Source organism: Aptenodytes patagonicus, chromosome 6 (assembly GCF_965638725.1).
Source record: "Aptenodytes patagonicus chromosome 6, bAptPat1.pri.cur, whole genome shotgun sequence".
Taxonomy (NCBI): Eukaryota; Metazoa; Chordata; class Aves; order Sphenisciformes; family Spheniscidae; genus Aptenodytes; species Aptenodytes patagonicus.
In genome coordinates this window covers 13,006,964-13,032,936 of record NC_134954.1, presented here as the reverse complement: position 1 = coordinate 13,032,936, position 25,973 = coordinate 13,006,964, and the positions used below count along the sequence as shown (strand labels likewise).

General features: G+C 59.0%; 3 protein-coding genes across 6 annotated transcripts in view; all 3 read right to left on the bottom strand.

Annotated features, from left to right (window-relative positions):
• Positions 1 to 178: 178 nt before the first annotated feature.
• On the bottom strand, positions 179 to 3,421 carry LOC143161560 (intestinal-type alkaline phosphatase-like). The gene is made up of 11 exons (XM_076340643.1): positions 3,352 to 3,421; positions 2,686 to 2,802; positions 2,455 to 2,570; positions 2,032 to 2,206; positions 1,695 to 1,867; positions 1,471 to 1,605; positions 1,309 to 1,381; positions 1,091 to 1,223; positions 779 to 972; positions 528 to 638; positions 179 to 441 (listed from the first exon to the last, which is right to left on the bottom strand). The coding sequence occupies exons 1-11, from the start codon at positions 3,419 to 3,421 to the stop codon at positions 179 to 181; spliced, it is 1,560 nt and encodes a 519-aa protein (XP_076196758.1).
• An 842-nt stretch (positions 3,422 to 4,263) lies between these two features.
• On the bottom strand, positions 4,264 to 6,952 carry LOC143162605 (intestinal-type alkaline phosphatase-like). The gene is given in 10 exon segments (XM_076343288.1): positions 4,264 to 4,550; positions 4,776 to 4,892; positions 5,034 to 5,242; positions 5,336 to 5,474; positions 5,589 to 5,658; positions 5,738 to 5,872; positions 5,982 to 6,154; positions 6,254 to 6,474; positions 6,476 to 6,617; positions 6,808 to 6,952. Coding segments are annotated over 10 exon segments (1,638 nt in total).
• Positions 6,953 to 9,003: 2,051 nt separating this feature from the next.
• DIS3L2 (DIS3 like 3'-5' exoribonuclease 2) overlaps positions 9,004 to 25,973 on the bottom strand; it is a 198,186-nt gene continuing 181,216 nt past the window's right edge. For 3 of the 4 annotated variants that reach the window (XM_076341193.1, XM_076341190.1, XM_076341194.1), the window contains 7 exons: positions 20,603 to 20,786; positions 19,363 to 19,449; positions 13,895 to 14,042; positions 13,487 to 13,617; positions 13,155 to 13,259; positions 12,335 to 12,436; positions 9,004 to 9,537 (listed from right to left, as the gene is read on the bottom strand). In XM_076341193.1, coding sequence (XP_076197308.1) covers positions 9,439 to 9,537; positions 12,335 to 12,436; positions 13,155 to 13,259; positions 13,487 to 13,617; positions 13,895 to 14,042; positions 19,363 to 19,449; positions 20,603 to 20,786 — 856 coding nt within the window. In that variant the 3' untranslated portion in view covers positions 9,004 to 9,438. Of the gene's footprint in view, positions 9,538 to 12,334; positions 12,437 to 13,154; positions 13,260 to 13,486; positions 13,618 to 13,894; positions 14,043 to 19,362; positions 19,450 to 20,602; positions 20,787 to 25,973 lie in introns of those variants that run through there. The other variant, XM_076341191.1, reaches the window with a different exon arrangement.

Sequence of the window (25,973 nt, the reverse complement as noted above, 5' to 3'; positions counted from 1 at the left end):
CGAGCACCCTGCGTGGGTGGTGTAGGGCCCCTCTGTGCCTGGGGTTTGGTGCCCCACGGCTGCCGCATCCGGACCAAGGATGCTCCAAAGAGCTACCGGCCACCTATGGGTGCCGCAGCCATAGGAAGGGGGGGACGCAGGTCTGGCAGCGCCCGTGGGGTGCCCTGGGGCTGTGGGGTCAGTGGAAGAGGGGCAGGAGGAGAGTGGGCAGGAGCAGGGCCAGGGGGGTGGCGCGGGCACTGGGGGCAGAGCCCCGCTGGTGGCAGGCGGTGTAGGGCTCAAGGCAGGCAGCGTAGGCCATGGCGTGGGCCACGTAGGTCTGCTCCTGCACCCCGTGGAAGAGGTGGGCCATGGGGCCCTTGGCCAGGATGGCCACGTCCTCGCCGCCATGGGTCTCCGAAGGGAGGGGCACGGCTGCCTGCTGCAAGTAGTTGTACTGCTCTGGGGAGGGGGGAGAAGGGGGTGAGAGGGCCAGTGGTGGCCCCCAGCCCCATCCCACCACCTGGTCATGGTCCCTGTGCCCTCACCGGCTGTGTGATTGTCCACATTGGGCCGGCTGGTGGCCGGGTAACCCGGCCCGTTCCCGTAGAGGATGGATGTGTAGGTCTTGCCGTCAGCGGCTTTGCTGGGGGCCAGACCTGCGGAAGAGGCGATGGAGGGGGGGGGATCAGTCAAGAAACCCCTGTATCACCCCTCCGGCCACAGCCCGGGTGCCCCGGAGCCGGCAGCGCCCAGCACGGGGCCATGCCCCACTCTTGGTGACCAGGCAGAGCCCTACCGAAGATGGAGGAGCCGCGCAGGGTGTAGCCGCCAAAGGAGAAGACGTGCGAGTGGTCAGCGGTGACGACAGTGAGGGTCTGCGCCTCGTCTGTCAGCATGCCTGCCCGCTCGATGGCCTGGTCGAATTCCACCGCCTCCGTCAGCGCCTTATGGGCTGCACCGTCATGGTGGCCGTGGTCGATTCTGCCGCCTGCAGATGGGCACCCATGGTGGGCTGGGGATCGACGGCAGCACCCCCAACTCTTAGCCCCACCCCAGAATGTGGGACCCCCCTCTCGCCCATCCCAGGGGCACCAGCCCCGACTTATCTTCCACAAAGAGGTAGAAGCCGTTGGGGTTCTTGCTCAGGATGGTGATGGCCACCTCCGTCATCTCGGTGAGCGATGGGTCCGTGGTGGTGTTACGCAGCAGGTTGTACTTCATGTCCGCCGGTTCAAAGAGACCTGGGAGGGGACGCATTGGGGACAGCCTCAGTGCCTGCACACATCCCGGTGGCTGCCAGGTCCTGGCGCATAGGACATTTGTTACCCATCAAATAATTCACGCTGGGGTCAGCAGCGGCAGCCAGCATCTCCGTCCTGTTCCAGACATAGCGGGCGCCCTGCGGGCAAATCCCACAGGGGGTTAGCGGGTTCCCGGCCCCGTGCCCGGCGGCGGTGGGCAGAGGACTGTCCCTGTCGTGTCACGCACCGGCCGTGCCTCCAGCCACAGGTTGATGAGGTTTTTCCTATCCTTGCGTATCCCATTCTCTGTGATGTAGGTGGGATACTCGGGGTCTGGTGTCCCCACGGGGGTCATGTATTTCCGACCACCCCCCAAGATCACCTGGTGGGGATGAGACAGGTGCAGCGTTAGTGGGGGTGCCCAGGGGGGTCTGCCCTTGCTTCCCCCCTCCACCATGCACGGGTGCTCACATTGATGTCGACGTTGTGGACCAGCTGCCAGGCGATGTCCTTGCAGCCCTGGAGTTCGGCTTCTGTGGGCATGCTGGCATCCGCGTACCAGTTGCGGTTCACAACGTGGGCGTAGGTCCCCGAGGGCGATGCGTGCTGCACCCGTGTTGTCGTCACGATGCCCACTGCCTTCCCTGTCGCCCCCCCACCCGTCAGGCCCCACGAAAGACGACCGGCGGGGGCACGGGGTCCCCCACCATTGAGCCCTGGGATGCTCGTGGAGGGGGCAGCCCCTGGCTTGATGCCCCTTGTCCCCGCAGGGTCCCCCCCAGTCCCGCTGCCCCGTGCCCCCCGTTACCAGCTTTGCGGGCTCGCTCCAGCACTGAGATGACTTCGTTGCCTGCCGTGGTGTTGCACTGCGAGAAGCGGGCGGCTGCGCTCAGCCCCACCGTCTGGTAGTTGCCCTTCACGCCGCAGAGGTAGGCTGTGGCTGTCCCCGCGCTGTCGGGGACCTGCCGGTCCACGTTGTACGTCTGCCAAGGACACACGCCAGGCTCAGGGCAGGGGGCAGCTGGACAGAGGCACCTGGCAGGTTGCTCCCCCCCAGCACCCCCTTGCCACGCTCACTAGCATGCCTGAGGGCAAGTGTGGGACAGGCAGGGACCCCGTGCAACCTGTATGCGCACCCCAGGGTGCTTCTGTGCCAGCAACCCGATGGGCATCACTCTGGCCCCATGCCCAGCATCACCCTGGCCCCATGCCCAGCATGGCAGGGATTTACCTTGGAGAGAGCCACGTAAGGGAAAGCATCCAGGGCGAGGGGGGTCTCGGGGCCCAGCTTCCCCTGCTCCTGCCCCTTTAGGATGCGGGTGGCCGTGATGGTGGGGATCCCGAATCCTGGGTGAGGAGAGAGGGTCTCGGTCACCCTCTGGACTGGCTACCCTCCCCGCATCCTGCTCCGTGGGGCACTGGCCGTGCCAGCCTGCCCACCGGGTGTGCCAGCGGGACTCACCGTCCCCGAGGAAGAGGATGAGGTTTTTGGCTTGGCTTATTCTGGGCTGCATCTTGAAGGCGGCCTCGATGGCTGCAGCTGCCTGCTTGTTCCAGAAGGATGGCTTCTCCTCCTCCGCTGGGACAGGACAGCACCTGTCAGTCCCAGCTTGCCAGCACCCACATCCCTGGGGCACCCACGTCCCTGGGGCACCCACATCCCTGGGGGACCTGCTCCCTGGAAATCCCCGTGCTGGGGCCTTCTCTGACATGGACTGAGTGGGTCAGGGTGCTGTTTGGGATGGGGAAAAGCCATGCGGGCTGGCATCCACTGCCCGGTCTGAGGGTCCTGGGACAGAGAAGGAGGGGGCAACAAAAAGGGACATGATGGGGGGAACTATCTGGCAGGTGGGATGGAGCCACATCCATGGAAGGGGGAAGGTTACAGGCACCTTCCCCAGCCCCCCAGCCCAGAAGCAAGCAGGAATCTGACCCCACAGGGGAAAACTGGCTTAAGGTCCCCAGAAAAGCAGGGGTAACCCCCATTAACCCTTGCAGAGCCAGGCAGCCCCTGTTCCCCTCCCTAAACCCTCCCTGTGGCCAGCCAGGCTGGTGCCCTGCTGGGTGCCCCATTTCCCCGGGCACCTGCTGCAGCCAGCTGGGCACCCGTCCCCATCCTTGTCCCCACCTGGGATGGTAGCAGTGCTGAGCCCTGCCCAGAGGCCCAGAAAGAGGATGAGGGGTGCCAGGACCCGCATGGTGAGATCCGGTGGCCCAACGCCGCTCTCAGTGTCTCCAACTCTAGCAGATCTGGGGAGGGACTTTGGACCAGGATCAGCCCTCACAGGATGTGTGGAAGGGTTCGGCACGTTTCTGATAGCCTGGTGTCCTGCCAGGCAGCCAGCACAAAGGCCATAGGGCTGGGCTGCAGGCAGCTCCCTGACACACCACCTTATTGCTGCTGGAGGATGGATGGACTTGGGGCACAGATGCAGGGGGTGAGGCGATGGGCAGTGCCTGGCAGGCTGTTGCCCGCCCTGGCTGCGGTGCTGTGATGCCAGGCAGGTGGGATGCCCTGGCCTGGGGTGCCACAGGCAGCGCTGAACATTGGACCTGGGACAATAGGGGTATTGGAAGCACCCAGGGTCACTTGTGCACCGAGCAGCCCTGCTCTCTGCCCAGCACTTCCTTGAGCAATAAATCCACTGATCTGGACTAAAACTCTGCTCCTTGCTCAGCCCTTGCTGGGAAGGTACCAACCCTTGTGTACTGTGCTCCAGCCTGGCAAAGCTGGGGGGGGGACATGGCCTCCCCTCACCCTCGTTTCATTACCTCCTTCACCCCAATACCTCCAGTGCTGGTCCTGGGGGGGAACTAGGAACCACGACCACCTGGGGAAATTGAGGCACGGGGCAGCACCTTAGGAGGCAACCACCGCTGCAAACCCTCGCACGGCAGATGGAGACAAACTGTGTTTTATTGCATTCCTTGATCCTGGCCACAGTGCAGACCCGGCTGCCGAGACCCTTGATGGGGTGGCCGGGAGTGGCACGGGGGGGGGCCAGGCAGCCCTGGTTGAAGCGGGGCTCGCCGGAGGCTCTCAGCCCCCTACCAAGTGGGCGGCCACGCAGATGGTCAGGAGGGTGAGCAGGGGCTGGGAGGAGTGCTGGGTGCCCTGGGAGGCCCTCCGGGCTGCCCCACACCGGGGCTCGGCGGTGTAGGGCTCGAGGCAGGCAGCGTAGGCCATGGCATGGGCGATGTAGTGCTGCTCCTGCACCCCGTGGAAGAGGTGGGCCATGGCACCCTGGGCCAGCACCACCACATCCTCCCCGCTGTGGGTCTCCGTCTCCAGGGGCACGGCTGCCTGCTGCCTGTAGTCCTTGTCCTCTGCAGGGTGGGCAGGGGAAATGGGGCTGGAGGCAGCAGGCTCCCCTACCCATCGCAGGGATGGGGGGGCAGCTCCCATCACCTCAGCGTCAGGGCGATTCCTGCCCAAGTGACACCTGAGCCACACGGTGGCACTGGGACCCCGTGCAGCCCCAGTGGCCATGCCCGTGGGATGCTGCCCCCAGCCACCCTGCACCCCCCACCCCATCCCCAGCAGGCTCCTACCTGCGGCAGGGAGGCTGGCGGCCGGGCGGCCCCCATTACGGATGCTGTAGCCAGGCCCATTGCCGTAGAGGATGCTGGTGTAGGCTCGCTTGTCCCTGGCTTTCTTGGGGGCCAGCCCTGGCGCAGGGAAAGGCACTGTCACCCCCCGTCCCAGCCGGGTACCTCTCCCCAACTACCCGCCTTGGCCGGCTCAGCCTCCAGTGGGAGCAAAAGGGGGAGATGGGAACACGGATGCTCGCTGCCCTCCCTGGGGCCCACCAAAGATAGAGGTGCCACGCAGCGTGTTGCCCCCGAAGGTGAAGACGTGGGAGTGATCGGCCGTCACCACGGTCAGGGTGTCAGAGGGGGAGGTGAGCTCGCCTGCCCGTGCCACCGCCCGGTCCAGCATGACGGCCTCCATCAGTGCCTGCTTGGCCCGGCCGCTGTGGTGGCCATGGTCGATCCTGCCACCTGCATGGGGAATGCGGCTGTCACCCCCTCCCTGGTCCCCTGGGATACCCACTTTCTCTCAGGACCCGCATCCCACCCCAGCACCAGCCACGCTGTCCGCCTGGAGCTACTCATCTTCCACGAAGAGGAAGAAGCCGTTGGGGTTCCTGCGCAGGATGCGAATGGCCTTTTCCGTCATCTCCACGATGGAGGGGTCCGTGGAGGTGTTGCGGTTCAGCTCGTACTTCATGTCCTTGGGCTCGAAGAGGCCTGGGGGAGTAGGGCAGGGGGTTCCACACCGGGCTGCATCATGCCCTCACCAGCACCCCTGGAGTGGGGAGGTGGAGGAGGTGTTGCCAGTGGCGCAGTCAGTGATGCTCTTACCCATCAAGTGGCTCACGGAGTCATCCTCGACTGCGTCCAGGCCCTTCTTGTCCCAGACGTAGCGGGCGCCCTGCCAGGAAGAACAGAGCCAGTGCCAACAGCCCGTGCCCCGTGCCTGATGTCACGTCCCCTTCACCTCGGCATGGTACCTGCTTGGCACTCAGCCATTTGGCAATCAAGTCCAGGCCGTCCTTCCTGGTGCCATTCTGAGCTGGGTCCTCCGGGTACTCGGGGTCTGGGGTCCACTTGGGGGTCATGTACATCCGCCCGCCACCCAGGATCACCTGCCAGGGAGCGGGGAACTGCCACTGGCACCACCACAGCCCTGCAGCTCAGCAGACCCTCCCAACGTCCCTGGTGTCCCCTCCCTCCCACACCCATTCCCCAGCTCACGTTGATGTCCGTGTTGTGCACCAGCTGATAGGCGATGTCCTTGCAGCCATCCCGCAGTGCCTCCTTGGGCATGTTGGCATCGGCGTACCAGCTCCGGCTGGCCGAATGGGCATAGGCTGCCCCAGGGGACGCGTGCTGCACCCGTGTGGTCGTCACGATGCCCACCGACTTGCCTGCAGCATGGGCAAGGGTTTACGGGGAGACCGTCCAGCATGGCAGGGGATGGCTGTGCCATGCCAGGCTCTCCGACAGGGATGCCCACTGCCCTGTACCTGCCAGCCTAGCTCGGTGCAGGATGGAGTCCACCTCATTGCCAAAGGCAGTGCGGCATTTGCCGTAGATGGCCGCCCCGCTCAGCCCCAGTGTCTTGGCATTGGCCTTCACCCCACAGAGGTAGGCTGTGCCCGTGCCAGCACTGTCGGGCACCTGCCGGTCGATGGTGTAGGTCTGGAAGCAAGCGGGGGCCAGTGGGGTTTTGAGCAGGGGCAGGGTGGCTGCCCCCAGGCGCTGCCCCACTCACCTTGGCCAGGGCCACGTGGGGAAAGGTCTCCATGGCCAAGACACTCTCCTCGCCCGAGCCACCGGCCAGCTGCCCCTTGTAGATCCGAGCTGCTGACACTGTGGGCAGCCCCATGCCTGCAGGCACGACAGAGCCACGGGGTGGCAAGGGGCAGGGACCGGGGACAGTCCTGCCCTCCCCAGGCATTGCCTGGGGCCGGCCGGAGAGGAGGGGACCTGCACCAGCTCCATCTTCTCACCAGCCACGTCCCCTGGCTGCTGTGGAGCTGTCGAGCCACGGGGCCTGGCTGGGACCGAGGGGACTCACCGTCACCCATGAAGAGGATGATGTTTTTGGCCCGCCGTGCCGCTGGCTGCAAGGCCAGGGCTGACTCCAGCCTACTCCTGGCCCCTTTGTTCCAGTAGTCCGGGCTCTTCTCGGTGTCTGGAGGTGAGAGCAGAGCCGGGGGCATGCAGGGGCACCAGGCACCCTGAGGGTCCCTGGGGCAACCCCCCCAGGGACCAGGGTGGGCATCTCTCCCCAAGGTGAATTTAGCTGCTCTGAGCCACCTCTGTGGAAGCCTTGGAGGGGCCATGGCATCCGCCCAGCCTTTGGCAACCTCAGCATTGCCCAGAGCCCATCTGCAGAGGGGGAAACTGAGGCACAGTTTGGCAGGGAAGTGCCTTGTGCCTCTCGGCAGTGGGAATGGGGCCTGCTTTGGTGGCGGCTGAGACAAACCCATTCAAAGTTTGGGGTCTCAAACCACTCCAAGCTCCCGAGGTGGCCAGGAGGGTTTGCCCTCGCTGGTATCCCATGGGGGGGTGACAGGGTCCCCAGAGACCTCCAGAGAAGTGGCACCAGCCCCAGCGCCCCCCACCAAGGGCTCGCACCCCCCTGTCCCACATGCCCCTGCTCGAGCTGTCACCTGAGGCCGCAGCAGCTAGCTGGGCGAGGAGGCAGAGGAGAAGGCAGGTCCCAGGGGAGAGCGGCCGCCGCATGCTGCTCACCGGGGATCCCTCCCCGAATGCGGCCTGCATCCAGGGTGTGGGGGGGACGACAACCCTTTATGGCCCTTCCTTGTCCTGCCAGAGGGCTGAGCCCCGCCGCAGGCGAGACGATGGGCTGATAACATTCAGGGACTATCTCCCAGCCCTGCTCAGGGCCCTCCCAGTGCCCCCAGCCGTCCCTGGGGCCATCCCTCCCCCACACCGGCGAGGGAGGACCTCCAGCCCATCCCTGGGGACCAGGACACCTCGGGGGCCCCCAGCTCTCACGGTGGCGGCTGCCTGCAGGACCCCGGGGAGCAGCAGGGAGGGCGCAGGGCAAAGTGCTGTTTTTGCAGACAGGCTGAGCTGGGCTGGGCTGGGCTGGATTGGCCTTGTTTCCCCTGAGACAAACCCGAGGAGGGGGACGTCGGGCTGAGGAGTAGGGGGAGGACATCTTGCCTTTGGTGTCAGTGTCCTCGGGTACCCTCTCCCAGGGGACACGGTCACATGCTGCCTGTCAGGCCCTGGGGCAGCCCGTGCCAGCACACCTGCACAGCGAGGTACCTGCTGCGGGCAGGGAACAGCCCTGTGTCACCAGCACCCAGCGTGGAGCAGGAGACCCAGGGAGGAACAGGCTGTTCCCACCCACTCCCATGTCCGAAGGTGACGTCCACGCATGGTTGCACCAGGCCATCTGGAAGGACGCCACCAGTAGCATAACCCCTGGGGACTGCAGGTGACCCTGATGGTTTTCACAGCTCACCAGCTCCTGGGGAGCATGTTTTACCTAGCCCTGACCCACCCCTGGGCCCAATCCCCCACACCCCTTGGCCCGATCCCCCATCCTGAGGCGGGCATCCTGGGTTTGGCCAGCTCCTGGCTCCTGCAAAGGGCACATTGTCCATGCCAGGGCCACATTTGCCACCACCCATGAGGCAGAGTGAAGCAGGCCCCCCTCCCTGCCTGGCACAATGGATCCACTCCTTCTCACCAGACGTCAATCCCTCCACCAGCCACTGTGCGTGGCTGCCCGTCCCTGTGGGGGTGATGAAGCGGAGGCTGCCAGAGCAGCCCGTGCCCCCGGGGACATCCTGCACGGTGTGGGTGGGGACACAGGGATGGAGAGCAGGCAGAGGTGCCAGGCGCAGAAGGTCTGGTCAGTCCACAAGGGGCTGGATGCTCTCTCGAGCAGCAGGGAGAAGCGAGGACATGGTGCTGCAGGGTCCCCGAATGGGGTGAGGCTGGAGGCCAGGGTGTGAGGGGCTGGAGCAGACACCCAGTGACACCCGGTGAAAGCTCAGACTGAGGGATTAGCTGCCAGAGTGGGAGCCGCGAGCGCACATCCACCCGATCCCCCACGCCCTCCAGCCGAGCACATGCTGGGGCTGGGGGAGGCGGCGAGGCTGCTTGGATTTCACAATGCCCAAGAAGCGGCAGGCAGGGGAAGGCACGGGGCTGCCCAGGAGATGAGTTACTGCTGGGATTCCTGGCTGGGGGAACATGGAGGAGACAAAATAAAACCTGCGCGAGTCCCCCATGCAGCTGCTGACCCGGCTTTTATTACATGAAACACAACCCTGCAAGAAACCCTCCTGCATAGCCCCACGGACGCATCCCACTGCATCCCACCACATCCCACCCAGGATGGTGGAGCCAGCCCCTCTCCGCCCCCAGGGACACCCCACTTGGCCCTCACCATGGGCACCTAAGGTGGCCGGGGACAGACACTGCTGCCTTAAAAAAAAAAAAAAGGCATCAAGCTAAAAATATCCAAGAGTAGAAATGCTCTGCCTGGGGCAGGCTCAAGCCCTGAGCCCCGCTCCCAGCCGGAGTTAAAATCCAAACCAGAAATAAAACGGCATTGGTTTTAAAACTCAAAACCCCAAATTCCTTATGGGTCCCCTCTGACCCCGGCGGGTGCCAGTGTGGTGAGCAAGCGTTGGCAGCGGGGAGCACAAGCAGCCCAGGGTGCTCACTTCTCCGAGCTCGGTCTCTTGAGCAGGGCGCTGTACTTGAGCGGGATGCCGTCCGACGTCAGCATGACCTCCACCAGCGTGAAAATGGTGATCACCTTCAGCGAGGGAGAGAAAAACGAAGAGGGTTTTTCAGGTGTCTTGGCATCAGACCAGGATTTGCTTAGAGCCGCACTGGCTTTTGTTGCCTCTGCTGCGGCACCCGTCGGGAACCAGGGAGTGGGGCAGGATGGCTTCAGATAGCTCTGCCGGGGTCCAGGGTACTCTTGGGACTGGGGCTGGATGCAGTATCTTCAAGGGCAACACCACTGGGCTGCGAAGCCAGCCAGGGAACCCAAACCGACCTAAATGAGCCTTTCTTGTTCTCCACACAGTCCAGGAAGGAGCGTGGGTGATCGTGTCCTCGGCTTTGGGTCCCAACCTCCCCTAAAGCCTGTCCATGTCTCCCTTCTCCAGCCAGAGAATGCACATCATCCTTTAATGAAGCAACTTGGCCAAGCGCCAATGGTGAGCTGCGGTGAGAAGGGTTTTCCACATGACGCTGAGCATTTTCTCAGCATCCTACAAGGAGGGAACAACACACCCCCCCCCCCCCCCCCCCCAGTGCCCCCACAGCGAGAGGAGACCCGGGAAGGGAGCATGATGGATAAGAGACACACAAGGGAATAAAGACCCCAGAAAATCAATCCCTCCTGTTCAGGAATGTGCCGCTGCCTGCTGCCACCTCCCTGGTCCCCTGACTCCATCTCTGCGTGCAATTGTGTGGATTAGAAGCGTAAAGCATCGATCAGGTCTATCCACGAGGCACGGTTAACGGGCTGGCTGGGACACCGGGAAGGGGCTGCCCCGGGGCCATGGCCAGGCATGCGGGGACTTTGCTTGCCAGAGCCCGTCCCCAAGCCCTGCGCTGCGGCAGGGCTCGATGGGGCCATCTGCTCAGGGCTGGCCCACAGGAGGAGTGGGCACAGAGCCACCGGCGTAACCTTGTCAAACCCTTCCCAGCTCATCTAGCGCCAGCCACTCCAGATTAATCATTCAGAGCAGGAAAATCTCATTGAGACTTAAACGTATCAAAGTGGCCAGCGAGGAGCAAACCGCAGGGAAATCCTTTTGCAGACGGCTGCCCAGATAGCTGCTGGCTACCTAGCAGCAACCCCCTGCCCGCCCCAGCTAGCAGGACCGTGGTGAGCGGTGGCCATGGGGCAGCCCCCCATGTCTGGGGGATTATCAGGGCTCTCCCTTGCAATCCTGCCTCATCTCTTTGCTGAACCACCGGGGAACAGCACGATTTCACGTCAAATCCCGGGAGTCTTAGATCCACTTCATACTCAAGCCTTGAGTAATGCCCACTGAGGTCCTGGCCATCTCCTGGAGCTCGGGGAGAGATGGGAGCAACACCTCCCCTCTGTGGCAGGGTCAGCCAGCCCAGACCCCTGCACACATTCCTGCAAACAGCCTTCCCCGATGTTCCCACTGCCTGGCCAGGCTGAGCCAAACCGGCAAGCAGAAGCCAAGTGCTGGGGCTAAGCGGGGAGCTGGGGGTGCTCGGTGCTGCGGAGTGTCCGGGTGACATCTCCCACGGTTCAGCATGGCTCCCGGGGATCTGGCTCATCCCAGGGCTGGAGGTTTATCAACTCGGGGATCTGCTGGCTCGGAGGACAGCTCAGAGCCTGCTCCCAGGGGAGGGCTCTGGTGTTTTCTTAGGAGGCGTGGAGGGTTCATGGAGGAGTTTCCTCTACCGCCGAATGTTTGCTTAACCAAAATGGGCCCTGCTCATGCTGGGGCGTCATTTTTCATGCGGGTCCCTGCTAGGGTGTAAGTGATACCCGCTCCTGTAGGAAAGGAGGAACCGAGGCCACTTCGGGCCACGTCCAGGGGGCTTCTCTGAGCCAAGCTGAGAAAGGAAAGCTCAGCTTCAAAGGGAGGGAGGCCTGCAGAAACGCCTGCAGCAGTCGCGGAGGTCAGCCGGCTCTGACCGCAACATCTCCCCTGGGAAGGAAAGGACTCCCCAGGACATGCCTCAGACCAGCTGGGAGGGTCAGCCCGGTCCTGTATCGGGAGTCCTTTTAATCCAGCCCTAGGTGAACAAGGATGGTTTGTGCTGGGCTTGGTTGGAAATGGAGTTCAAGCGTAGAGCCCCTGGAGCGGTGCAGGGAGAGGCTGGGATTCAGCCCTCCCGTCCCAGCCCAGACAGCAGGCAGGGATCACAGCAGTCAACACAGCTGTGATTTTATAGCGACGCCAGACAAAAGTTGGCAAAGAAGCACCACTTAATCAAGCCAGACAAATGCGATTGCTCCCTTTGATTGAGTTACCAAGCTAATAGATAACAGGGACACAAGAGAGAGATTTCTAGATGCTGTTAAACCATTTGACACTGCATCTCAGGAAGTTTGACTTAAAAAATTCCTCCTAATTGGGTCTCAACCCTGTCACAGGGATGGAAACCCGAAGGAAGGGCCGCGCCAGCGAGGGGTCAAGGAATGCCAGGATGGCAGGAAGGGTCTAGATGGGAGCTGCCTTAGGCCTGATCTTACTTAACATCTTAATTGATGATCTGGAAGAAGGAAGTAAACAGCATGTTAATTCAATTCCTGGAGGAAAATGAATTGGGAGGCAGGGCACACAGCAGGCAGGGCAGAGTCTAAAGGCCATGGAGGGGTCAGATGCGGGGGCCGTGATGGGATGGAGCGGAGCTCGATGGCAGAGGAGGTTGAGGCTGAGGTCAGGCTCGCTGGGGAGGGGACACAGAGGGAGAGCAGGACCTGACAGCCTGCAAGGCAGTCCTGCCTCCCGGACCTGTCCCTGTGGAGATCATGGGATCCACATGTTGCACACAGCCTCCATGCCAGCCCCATGGTGGTGTGAGCCCGTCCCGTGCTGGAGGGGTCTTACCTGGGGCACAGATTCCTGCTCTGGCTTCTCCGGCTCCCACATGAGCGTCAGCTCTGGCTTCCTCCCCACCTTCTGAAAGTGGAAGCCCAGCAAGGGCAGCGCCTGCAGGCAAAAAGAGTGTTGGGAACAGCCTGTGGCCCTGACAACATCCCCCCACTCAGCTCTCCCCCTCCACTTTGCCTGCAGAGGGGGACGACGCTGCTTTTGCCCGGCACGCTGCCTCTGCAGCTCTTTAACAACGGGATGCAGCAGCCTGTGAGCCTGAGCCTAGCACGTAAATCAGGGGCTGCTGCGATACACAAACAGCCCATATATCACGCTATATGTCCTGTTTAAAGATGTCATTGCCAGCCATATAACCAGGTTATTAAGAGAAGATGCTGTCACTAACTGCAGGTGCTGGCCTACAGTGGTGCTGTCACAGCCCCAGATATACCGTCTGATTAAATGAAATGAAAACCAGCCTCACTCCCTTTCCTCGCTTCAGCTCTGTGTTGATCTCTGTCCCCCTGAATCTGTCTTTATTCCCTTTTACCTAGACTAGAACACCCCCAGCACATAGCAGGGAGAAGCTGGTCCTCAGAGACCGGGCTGCTCCAGACCCCTCCAGCCCCTTGTGCCTGCCTGGGATGAGGAATGGAGGGGAAACCCCATGAAGGCTCCCTCCCCTCCGGCTAGCCCAGCTCGGGCACAGCTCTGCCGGCTGCAGGGCTGGCACAGAAGGGCACCAGGACAGCCACTGCCTCCGATGATGCCAGGCTGCTGCAGCCCTCTCTGGTGAGGCAGCGTTCACACTATTTCACACTGGTGAGGTACTTACATTGCAGTAGATGCGCTTCTGGACTCCAAACTTCAGCACCAAGACATCAAAGGCCTCATTCAGGACACCCATCACCATGGCCTCTGACTCCAGAGGACCACACTCCTGCCAAGAGACAGGGCTGTCACTCCACCAGCATCCCCCATCCAGCTGTCGCCAAGGGGAGCCAGTGTCTCCAGGTCCTCCAGGTGGTTGCTCAGTGTGTCCCCTCACTGTTTGCCTTCCCCAAGGCCAGCTGGGCAGCCACACAGCCCTCTGCCCGGTGGCATCTAGGCTGAGCCTTCATGGGGGAATCCAGAGATGCCTCAGGGGAAGATAGTCTTGGCTCTTACCCTGACGAAGATGGCGAAGAAGAGGTCAGCGCTGAGCTCCTGCACCCTCTTGGAAGCCATCTTCCGGTCGTTGCAGTGATCTGCCTGTCTCTGGATGGCCTCTTTCTCCATCTTGATGGGGGAGCTGGCACCTGGGAAGGGGACAAGTGACAAGGACGTGCCCGTGCTCCCTCCTGCTCCAGAGCCATGCCATGGCACCCTGGATCCAGATGCCTAGCTCACCTCCGTGTCCCTGTTATTTGAGGGCACCCATGTGCCAGGGACCTGCCCCGTGGGACGCAGACTCCAAGCACCCAGCACCCATGGCAGGCAAGGCAGGAATCCATCAGTCCTGCCTGTGCCGGGCACAGCCACCCCCTCCCCTCGCACCACCCAGAGCTGCTCCGCAAGCGGCCGGGCGGCACCCACCGAGCGAGGCAGAGAGGAGACGGTGCACAATGACGTCCGCGTAGCGGCGGATGGGCGAGGTGAAGTGCGTGTAGAAGGGCACATTCAGGGCATAGTGGCGAAAGAGGGTCTCGTCCTCCAGGACACCGGTGCAGAAGTAGAGAGCCATCTGAAAGGGGTGAGAAGCGAGGGAAGGGTGTGAGCAAGGATGGTGGCCGGACCCTGCATGAGGCTGGAGGGGTCTGTGCCTGCGAGACAGAGCTCCAGCAGTCTATGGTCCTTCACCTGCTGCTCAGTTTGGGCTGCGCAGGGACAAGGCGGGCGCTGCAGGAACTGAGCACAGAGCAAAGCGGGCAAAGCCACTGCAGGGAGCTGCTGGCTGCCAGCTGACTCTGCCTGGCCCCAAGGATTGCATCAACTTGGTGCTGGTTGACAGCCAGCTGAACATGAGCCGGCAGTGTGCCCAGGCGGCCAAGAAGGCCAGTGGCATCCTGGCCTGTATCAGAAACAGTGTGGCCAGCAGGAGTAGGGAAGTGATCGTGCCCCTGTACTCGGCACTGGTGAGGCCGCACCTCGAATACTGTGTTCAGTTTTGGACCCCTCACTACAAGAAGGACATTGAGGTGCTGGAGTGTGTCCAGAGAAGGGCAACGAGGCTGGTGAAGGGTCTGGAGAACAAGTCTGATGAGGAGCGGCTGAGGGAACTGGGACTGTTTAGCCTGGAGAAAAGGAGGCTGAGGGGAGACCTCATCGCTCTCTACAACTACCTGAAAGGAGGTTGTAGCGAGGTGGGGGTGGGTCTCTTCTCCCAAGTAACAAGTGATAGGACAAGAGGAAATGGCCTCAAGTTGCGCCAGGGGAGGTTTAGATTGGACATGAGGAAAAATTTCTTTACTGAAAGAGTGGTTAAACATTGGAACAGGCTGCCCAGGGAAGTGGTTGAGTCACCATCCCTGAAGTATTTAAAAGATGTGTAGATGAGGCGCTTAGGGACATGGTTTAGTGGGCATGGTGGTGGTGGGTTGACGGTTGGACTCGATGATCTTAGAGGTCTTTTCTAACCTTAATGATTCTATGATTCTATGAACTTTCACACATGGGTTTAAGCAGTCTCCTGCTTCTGCTCAGGCCCTGGGGCTCATTCGCCATCCCCCTGTCTTCCACGGGAGAGCCCAGCCTGTCCCATGCCCACGGCGGATGCTCTCCCAACACGGGGTCTCACAGAGCGGCTCCCATGCCAGGCTCTTTGGCTCTGGGCCTGGCTGCAGACTCCACACACCCATTGCGCCTGCTTGGAGAGCACTGGGGGCCGGGATAAGTGGCTCCTCCATTCACCGAGGAGGAGGAGACAGCCCCGCTGTGATACCCGCTGCTCCATCCCACGACGACAGCTGGGAAGCCGAGCGGCTGGACTGCCCGTCTAAACCAACACTGGGACCACGGCGGCACTGTGCTGCCCAGCAGCCTCTTCAGCAGGAACCTCTCCTGGCTGCACCGCCCCTGTTATCCCACATGTTACAGCTTTTATTTTTACATCTGTGAAACACCAGCCCTCGGGACTGGGAAAACAACGGGGCTGAGCCCAGGCGGGGAGGGGAGGCTGTGTGGGTCAGGGGGGTTGCGGTGGGGTCACGGCACAGTGGCGATTGAATGAACCCGTTTAAAAATAAGAGCAAGTGATTTAAAAAAAACAGGAGTAGCCAGCTCTGATTACAGAGCTGTCCTGGGATCCACGGTTTGGGCAGCTGTATCCTCCGCTCTCCAGCCCAGCGGCACAGCCAGCTCCTGCTGAGCAGCAACACACTGATCCGGGCAAGTAAATAGAGCAGGTTAAAAAAAGCAGCATCGGTCCCGGCCTTATTATGAGACCCAGGAGCTGGGATAGGAGCTGCGGCAGCTGCCAATTTCCACAACCCAGAATTAAATTGTTTCTGATGGACTCCACGAAGTACAGTCTCCACTCAATTAGCTCGGCTCCCACCGAACAAGGCTCTGCGTGGTCGGGCAGGGAGACACGCTGAGCGGTGGAGGCTGCTGCGGGAGCAGATGAGTGCCCTTGGGCAGACAGACAGCATGAACTTACAGGGGATTTATAGGCACTTATGCCAGGCTCCTGGGCAGAAGGGAGGAAGGTCCCTGCAATGCCAGGTATGTAGAGAGCAGAGCACAGGCCAAAATCCCTGCTACAGGACAGCCACTGGGAAGGTCTCATCCCTTCCCTATGCCCAGCAGTGCAGGACAACCCTTGCTTTGTTTAAAGTTAGAAAAGATGCTGAAGGTCCCGCGCTGCTTGCTGTTGTCTGTGGCACTTCTTCCTGATGGATGTGCTGGCTGAACCCAGTCGCTGCTGGGTCCAGCACCATTTTTGACACCCTTTTGCCATCTCATGACCCTCACTGAGGTTGGCATCAGCTTGGGTATCATAGTAAAAATACTCCTCTGGGCTGTGTTAAGGTTACACACTGCAGGGAGGCCAGTCTGACACGTACCTGATACCCTTCCTCGCCACCATGACAGCGCTACCCAGTGATATCAGCCTGGCATAAAGCAGATGTTTTCCCATTAACAGATTTGACTCACAAGTGGTCTCAAATCCCCAGGATTTGCCACAATCCCTGGAGAACTGCAAGGAGCCTGGAAATAAATCAGCCCCAGCCAGCCAGGGGTGGCTTTGCTCTCACGGACAGATTGAATCCCCGAGTGACTGAGCCCCTGAAAAATGGTATGTCACTGCTCCTTCATCTGTTACAAGGCTCCTGACATGGCAATCCAGGCAGTCCCCCAGACACACACATTACTAGTTGCTTCCCATCTCCTTCCTCCTCCAAGAGGCTGATGTCTTGACCACCAGCACGCAGCGAAGATGGAAGATGCAGGTGTGGCGCGACCATGGGTGGTCGTGCCCACGACCTGTGGGCAGCTTGTTTTGGCTAATTTAACTGCAGCCTTGTCCCTGAAACACCAGCTTTATCACTGGGAGCTGAGATGTGTGCAGGGATACGGGTGACTCCTCAGTGCCCTGACCAGACGGTCTCACCACGCCATCTGTCAGAGCGATGGCCCAGCCGTCGACACCGGCATGGGTCCCTGCATGGCTGTGCTCCGCAGCTGCCAACACTCAGATCTGTCCTCTCTCCCATGAGGGACCACGACATCCAGGGACACGGGCAGGATGGGGCCATTCTTCCATCTGCTCTAATACTGGTGGCAGACAGCAAAAAATCCTCCTCCCAGGGAAAGCTCCTTCCGCTTAGTAGCCGTCTGCCCTTTCCGAGGGGCACTGACACGGCTTTGCACTACCCGTCCTCTGCATTTAGCAGCAGGAACAATGGTGGGAATCTGAACTGCTCAGGATTTTGGGGAGCTGTGAGTCCACCCCGCAGTGAGTGTGGTCAGGGACCAGACACCACAGAGAGCAACACTGATGTCTCTTGCCCCCACAGCACCATGGTCCTTCCTTATGGACTGGAGGTCATATGGATCCACCACCGTGAGCACATCCTGGGTCATACTGGAGAGCGGCCCTAAAGACAGGAGGAGAGCATCTGCTCACCTGGCCGATGGCTTTGGGCAAGTCTGAAAATCCATTTCCAAGCTAGACAACAGTTCAGCAAATGGCCAACTGCATAAGCTCACCTCAGGATCAAGACAGATTTCTGCTTCTTCTGGCTCATGCACCACTTCCAATAATGAGAGCACCCCATCACGCGTGGCAATACCATCCTGCCAGGGAACACCAGCAGACGGGAATGCCAGCAGATGGGAAGGCTGCTTGCCATCCAGACACAGGCTGCCCTGCAGGGCCGACGGGCTCAGCTGCAAACTGGGTTTTGCCTATTATGGGGGTGTGCCAGACAGCTGGTTTGCCAGGCCCGAGTGGACTGCACAGCACACCTGAACACACGGGCACCTTGGCCTTCTGACAATGAAATGAGTCTAGTTCCTGCCAAAATCACGTCTCATGGAATATCTCCTTTAAAAGTTCCTCTTTCTTCTTCCCCAAACTCTCTGTCTGGTATCTACTCCGCAGAAGACTTCATCCCCAAAACCTTAATACCTCTTTTGCGTATAGATCTAACACATATTCACAGGGCTAAAGCTTAACAAGAGCCACTGGGAGGTATCTCAAAGGACACCCATCACTTCTCAGACCACAGCCTCAGGTGAGCACAGAGGCAAAATTTCAGCAAGTCAGTGGGTCCCAAAAAGCTCATCTCCTCCTTGGTGCCAGGGCAGAACCAAGTTGCCTTCTCCTTGCTCATCCCTCCTGGCCCACAGCCAGGCTTGCTCCAAGTGCTGCTGCTGGCAAAGCCCAGGCTTGCACCACAGTCAGCAGGACCAGAGAGGGACGCCAGGGAATGTATGTCACCAGTGCATTCACCTGTTAGTACCTTCCACTAGAAAAGGGAGATGTGACAGAAGGAACCAGGACAAGTCAAAGCAGGACACAGGATCTGGGACAACACAGCCAGCTCCAGAAGACACTCCCTGCACTTTACAAAGCAGCACTCCTGAGCTGGACACATACATGAGTGGGTGATTTACTGAACGGCTTCAGTCCCCAATCCCACTTGCAAGCAAGCATTAAGTCGCCAAAGTACAGCAGGGCTTCAGGCAACTGCTAATGAGTAAATGGAGCAAATAAGCTAATTAGAAGAGTGGCAGTGAAATGAGTGATGTTGGGAAGATGATTCATTCCTGCAGCAATAAGCAGGCCACAGTAGACAGACCATTTCAGGAACATGCCCCTTCTCCCTGTGGGGTAGGGCTTCCCTCAGAAGAGGCTGTGCCATGCCCAGCTGCAAACACAGAAAGGCAGATGCCTCACAAAAACTTTTTTTGATGGTGATGAGAGCCCAAATAAGTGTCCTGAGCTGCAGACGCACCAAACATGACAATCAGTGTGAGCAGCACAAGCCTCCATCACAGACACCTTCACAGAAGGTCTCTTGGTCTGGGGGGAGACCAAAGGCTTTCCAGAGCTTCCCTGCTTTAAGAGCATGTGTCTGGGTACCAGACTGTGCTTATGGCCAGTTCTATAACCTTACATCATCCTCACTCTTGATTCCTTCTTTGGACCAGTTTGGATACCGTGACATGAGGAAATGGCACAAACATAAGCCATGAGCCTGACACCAGCTCTTCATGGAGCAGGCTGGGTCTCTGCTAGTCTGCTAACATCCTGTATGCAACCTCAAGGGGGAAACATCCCAACCAGTAATAACAGGGGGACGAGGAAAGGCTCAGCCTGACCCTGCCATCCAGTGAAGCTCTGTTGCCCAGGGTATACCCCCACTGCCAGCTGCATGGGGCTGCAGGCACTGGGGGAAGCTAGCTGCTGGCAGCCCTGCAGCACCATGTTCGGTGTCCATTCACTCTCCCTCTACATAACAACCAGCTATGGTAACACAGAAGGGGCGAGGGCTGAAGATGGAGCCACAGCAGACAGCTACAGCCAGACGTGTCTGACAGCACAGTGGTGTTCTCACCTGCATGGGCCTGGAGAACATGTTGGTCAGCACTTCTTTCCTGGCTTCGGAGTATTTGTCAGCACCAAATGTTTCATTTAAGCTTTTCTGGAGGAGAAAAGAGAGAGAGCATTCAGTGTTGGCAAGCCATGGTGGCAGGGGGACCCCGACAGACCTTACTGGGGCAAACAGCAGCTCGTCAGAGCCAAATTCCTCCTTTCCCTGCAAACCTCCTCGTAAACCAAAAAGCACATGTGAAATTGGGTTTTGCTCTGGTCCCAGCAGCCCCAACAGGACTGCATACACAGTCCTTCCGAGAGCTCACCCACCCCCTGGGGGTCAGTGGCAGGGAGCACCCAGGACTGCTGGCTCTGTCCTCAGACACGCCTGGCTCCCGTCCAGCTACTGAGAGCTTCAGTGCATGGACTAATGGGACTCTGGGGAGATGTTGATACAGGAGGTCACTGCCTGGGGCTAGCGGCGAGGAAGGGCTGGAGGGTTCAAAGTGCGGAAGAGGAGCCGAGCGCGCAGCCCCACGTCTGCTGACATAGCCTCGGTGCAGCCAGCAAGCGGGGAAAGCAGTCCCAGCTGACAGAGGGGTGTGCGGGAGGCCAGCGGGGATGGGATTAACAGAGGATTAGCCACAGTTCAGTTGCGGCGAGTAAAGAAAATCCTGGAACTTGTGCTGTGCTGTTCAGCTGGAGTTCAGCCTCAGGACATGCTTAGTGGAGGATCGGTCTGATACCTCCCGCGCTGGCTGCATCTGACCTTTCCCAGCAATGCTCTCCAGTCCTTCCCAGTCCCCGCTCCCCACGCTGCCCTCCCTGAGACCTTCAGCAGCCCAGACAGAAACACCCCCTTGCAGAGCTACTTTTCCTGCGGTACAGAGCAAGTACCCTGCCCAGGACCTGCCGAGAAGGCAGAGAAAGAAAACGTGGGTGTCCCAGTGAGTGCCCCTGCACTGAAACATCCTTCCCACTGCAGAGAGGGCAGCACTGGGGTCACCTGCAAGGTCCTCCTCACCCTGCTCTAAGCTCTGTGCACATCGGCTGACTGGGACAGGCTGGGCCACCCTTGCCCAGCAGCTGGTGGTGTCAAGAGCGAGTGAGGGAGGTGTTTTGTTTTGGCATGGGATAGTTGTCAGCTCTGCTTGGGCAGAGGGGGACAGGGAATAAACCACACGCTGCCGCAAACATGCCATCATGTAGCTGCCCACCCTTTGCCCCCATGGCCCTGCTCCCCGCTGGGCTGATGCACTCACGTGCAGGGTCCCTGCGCTGCTGAAGTCGATGTCAAGGCCAACTTGGTTGCAAAACTCCATAAGGTCTTTCAGCAGCTTGGTCTGGGGTGGGGGGTGGCGGCGAAGCAGGGCCTGCTCGGGGAAGGAGCGGTAGATCTGATGAGCCACAGCCATGTTCGCGAGCAGCATGAACTCTTCTACCAGCCTGCAGCATGAGAAAAACAACCCCGGGCCCCAGTTAGAGAGGGGAGTCCCCTGGGAAGCTAAGCCAGTCCATAGTGATGGGAACTAATACAACACGGTGGGACAGGGGAGCAGCTTGTAGTTGCTGTTATAAGCAAAGATTAGATGTGAGACTGCAGCAAATCCCCCCCCCCAAATTCTCACTTTCTAGCTGAGGTTTCCCCGGGGACTCCGAGCAAGCCATCCTGCTGGCGCAGACAAGCAGAAGTCAGTGATAAATTGACAGCTTAAATTAGGATAAAATAATCTCCCTTTAGGTCATTTTATCTCCTGAAACGCTCGAGAAGCAAAACAAACACTGTGTGAGAGATAGCATGGAAAACAAACACACATCGCTGTCTTCCCGGGCCAGAGAAAACAGCGTCTCCCTCGCTCCCCCATCCTGAGCTCGACATGTGTGGTCAAGCCCAGCCACCGAGCCTGGCCTTCGCGCTGGGCTTCCACCCAGAGCAAGATGCAGCGTGGCCCCCAGGCAGGGCAAGCCACCAGCGCAGCTCGCCGTGGGGCTGCATTCAGCATTCAGGTGATGCAAGGACTCTGGGGGCTCCTCCATGTGACCTGCAGACTGCTGGGGGTACTCCAGGCTGAGGTGAGCCCCCCCCACTTTTGCCTCTGAATGTACATGCATTGAATGGAAATCTCCGGGGCTACACACTGCAAAGAAAAGCAATCCCAGTGCTAGAGATCATCTTTGGAGCATTTATGAGTTGTGCTACCAGCTGTAGGGCTGTGCCACAGGAGACTTCTTTAACTGTGGCAGAGAGATGTGCTTAACTGGGCTTCCTGCTATTTGCTGCATGTATTCCCAGGGCTCCTAACTGGTGCTAATTGCCAAAAAAGATAATAAATTTACAGAAGTAAATTCATCCTCTGAGCAATGCCTGAGTGAGCTGTCACTGGTTACGCTGGCTCAGCCCCATCACTACTGCAGGCAAAGCAGCGATTTTGCAGGGCTAGTGGGGGAGCCCGGGCTGGAGCTGGTGGTCCTGCAGCTCCCGACCCTGGCCATCGCTGGGGGGACTGGCCAGGTGAGATGTGCAGGGTGCTGTGCTCCAGGGTACCTGCTACAGCAGTGATACGTTCCCAGCCTGGGAGTACTTGCCAAGAACTCAAAAGAGAAAGGAAATAAAGACAAGCCCAGAGGAGGAATAAGCACCTGACGATGATAATCAGTGGTGGAAATGTCTGTCTTTAATGGGAAGGAGCTCCCTTAATAAAAGCCTCGTGGGTTCTCCCAGAGCGTGTTGTGCCAGAGGTCAATACTTCAGACCCCGCAGGGAGGGCAGGAGGGACACCCTCTCGCATGGGCAGTGCGGGACGGGGTGGGGAGCAGCACAGCCTAAGTGGGAATGGGCCACCCATCCTGACCCCCGAAGCACCTGCCAATGGGCAGACGCTAACAGAAGGCCAAGGGCTGGGTCAGGGGGTGGGCAATGCACCCGCAGCCCGCCGTGGGAGCGGGGTCCCTACATGCTCGTGATGGGCGACTTCCAAGAGGGCTCAGCCAAGCTCTTGCTGCTCCTGTGCAGCTGAGCCAGCAGATGGCAACATCGGTCCCTCTATGGCCACCGGCTCTGGGGGGCTGCGGGACAGCATGGCCCAAGGGTGCTGGGCACCCCGGCTGTGCAGTACCCAGGGGTGGGAGGCAGGGCAGGGAGCAGCACCCAGTGGGTTATGGCACAGCTATCCCCATCTCCTGGGTGTGGGTGGACCCACCAGCTCTCACCCAGCTGCCGCGCTTGCAGACGGCACGTGGGGAATGGAGGTCTGAGGACACGTGCAAGGTTGTGCTGGCCCACGCTCATACCTGGGAAGCCCCTTCTGCCCAAGTCAGCTCACAGCAATGCACAGCAAAGAGCGCGGGCTGCGAAACGCAGCACCTCTCCTTCCCGCGGGCTTTGGTGCAAAGAAAAAGGGAAACGTTTCCAGCGCTAGCGCCAGCTACACAGATGCACATGTGGGCAAAGGCTGGCCATGGAGTTCCTGTACCTCCCTCGAAAAGTGGCCTCTACGGAGTGAGGTGCAAACCCATTTTTAAAGACAAATCAATAAACACCTGTGAATAGCATCTCTTCTTTGTCACAGGTGCAACGTGCTTATCTCATGTCCTAGAGATGAACACTCTAAGCAAGCTGCTCAAGCAGCCCCTGCTGTTCTTGCTCCTGTTGCGCACTAGCGTGTGAAGCCTTTACCTCTTACCTCCAGTGACACTTTGGGCTGGATGCAATTTCCACCTGATTATTAAGTTCTGAATTTTGTTTTACCATTTTGGGGCTTGGGGCTTTTAAATTTTCCTGGAGATATCCTTGTTCTGATGTTGCAGGTAGCACTGAAGCTAATACCTGAGCGCTCTCCTACCAGGGATGCTTTTACACCCTAAGGAAAACTAACAGCACATACTTCCCACTTTGCTCTGCAAAATCCCATTCTCTCTCCCTTTAATGTGTCCACACCTGGAGCACCAGCCCCCAGACAGCATCCAAGACAGCCCCCATCAAGAGGAGGTACCCGGCACACGGTTGGATTGACCGCATGGGCAGGAAAATCTTATCAGGAAGCACCCGGGAGCTTTGCACCCGTGGCAGGGTGCACGGGATGTGACCACAGATATTCAGAGTTGAAAAGGTACTTGTCTTGCTCAATCACCCAAAGGCAGGTGTTGACTTTGCGAGACGCGGCTGGAGTTTGTGCTTCCAAGGAGCAGATAATGCAGATGAGGTTGGACACTGCCCTGTATCCAGGGGGAAGAGAAGCTCCAGGACCCAATGGGTCAGTTCGTTTCAGCTCAGGTTAACGAACCATGGCGGCCCAGAAAGGCTCACTGCCCTGTAAGTTGATGCCAAAACACCCTGCAGGGATGGAGGGTCCTTCCCAGCTCTGGATCACCCAGGGGTCACAGAGCTGCTCCCCACACGCACCCTGTTGCAGCAGCCCTGCAAGCATGAAAGGGGTGAACAGTGTGGGGCTGCTCTGTGCTAACTCCTAGACAGGTTTGTTTCAAACATCGAGATTTAGTCCCCAGGGAGGGCAAGAGAGGAAAGCAGCTTCCAGAAGGGACAGGTCACAGCTGGGCTAATCCAGAGCATGTGAGAGCCTGCCAGGGTCAGAGGGAAAGGGCTGAGGACAGTGAAGGTGCTGGCACCTGCACCCTGAGTTAAGCCAGGTCACCTCTTCTGCAGAGGAACGGGGTCTGTGGCTCAGGACACAAGCAGGGAGCCAAGATCTGCAACGAATAGCTTAACGTGGCAGTCTCACTGCACCTAACAGGAAAATCTTATTCCCATGTGGGGCTCACACTGAGACTCTGCACGGGACATTGGAGACTCAGGAGGATGAACGAGGACTGGGACAGCCCGTGAAGCTGGCATGGCTTCAGGTGCTGAGGAGCAGCAGGCACAGCGAAGCTGCTGCCTTCCCGCCCTCCCCACGTGGCCTTTTAGCTGCACTTTTAGCTAGCGTCCTCACCAGGGCTTCGACTCAGCAAGCGCTACGCTGTGGCTTGGAAAAAAGCAATGGACGCTGAGGCAGGCAGGAGCAGAGGCTGGCTGACAGCAGCCAGGGGCCAGACCTGCGCCTGGCACTGGCATTCCTGGGAGCCATGCTGAAGCCCTGCTAACTCGTCGGCAGGTCAAACGACAAGAGGGTTTGGTTTTTTTTTTCCTTTTTTCTTAAAACAGCCTAGCTCGGAGTTTGGCTCGGTGTGGCTGGCAGACAGGAGTGCAAAGAAAAATATTTCATGGCTAAAAAAATGGAGACAGAAAGACTGGTCCATCTGAACACGCGCTGAATGAATCCCATGTGAAATGCATTCTAACGCCATTGCTACAGTTTCCTCTGGATTAGCTGAGCTATCCTTGGCTCCTGGCTCCATAAAATCCCATAAACAATCTGATCTGAACTTTTGCCCTTTCTGTGCTGATGGAGGTTTCCTCCACTGTCCCGTGGAGAGGGCTGGGGGTTAGCAGGTGGCTGTCCCTCCCGTAGGTGCCTCCAGATCCTGGCTGTCCTGCTCGCCGGGGCTGCAGGAGGGAGCGTTTCCAAACCTGTTCAATGCATCATTTAACACATGCACATGCAGGAAGGAGAAGAGGGAGGGGCGGGATGGCTTGCGAGCTCTGTAACATGCGTTAAGCATCTTCTGCCGGCTCTTTCAATACCCAGATTTTGCTTATGAGTTATGAGTTTGGTGCAGGAGTTAGTGGGTGAAACTCTATAGCCTGCCTTATGCAAGAGGTCAGCTGGAGTGTACGGTTTTCAAAAGCACTCGCCTCTGAGTTTCAAACGTGATTGAGGCATGCTGGCTCCTAAATCCCACCGACTGCCGGGGAGCTTTCAGGCTCCTGAGATGCTCTTGAACACAGGGACTTGGTGCTTTTCAAAGTATCTTAAATGATGGTCATGGCTCCCGTAGGCAAATAGCCACCTATGAAACCATCCAGCTGAAGAGGACTGATGACACCTCGATGACAGCCCCGAACCCAAGCTACTGGGCTGTAACTCCTCTCACACAGCTCCTACCAGAGCCACGCAACTGTGGATGCAGGAAGAGGAGCTGCACATTCAGACCCTGGAATTGCTTTAGTAGCAGCATTACTATTTACTCCGTAAAATGTTAGCTAGACCCTTCCCAATCTCTTGATAGCAACCTTGAAAAACTACTCGCATCCTCAGCAAGTTGGTTGGTTGACGGCAAATAAAATATTGGTTTCTCATGCCAAATCTCTGCAGAGAAAGCGGGGCAAGTAAAATGCCTATTTGGCTGCTTGTCTCCATGGCAATGCGGCCAGGCTATACAGCAGCCATCGAAATGCCCACTCTCCCTGATTAACCTGACAAATGACATTAGCTAAGCAAGCTTCGCTGCAAGGGAGAGACAAGGAGTACTTTGTTTGCAATCCAGTAAGTGCAGGAACGAGGCAGGCAGCTTGGTTAAAGCAAAGCAACATTAAAACATCTGCTGTTCCACCAGCGTAACAGACCTGCAGGCTTCAGAGCAAAGGGCAGTGAGGTAGGGCTGAACAGATGAGCACAGCTCTTCCCCCACACTGTCTTCTTCACCTCCATCCCCTCCTGCAAGATGTAACCACTGGGTGTATCCAGGTGTTGGAAGTGTTCTCATAGCTGAGGCGTAGACTCAGAGATAAACCCA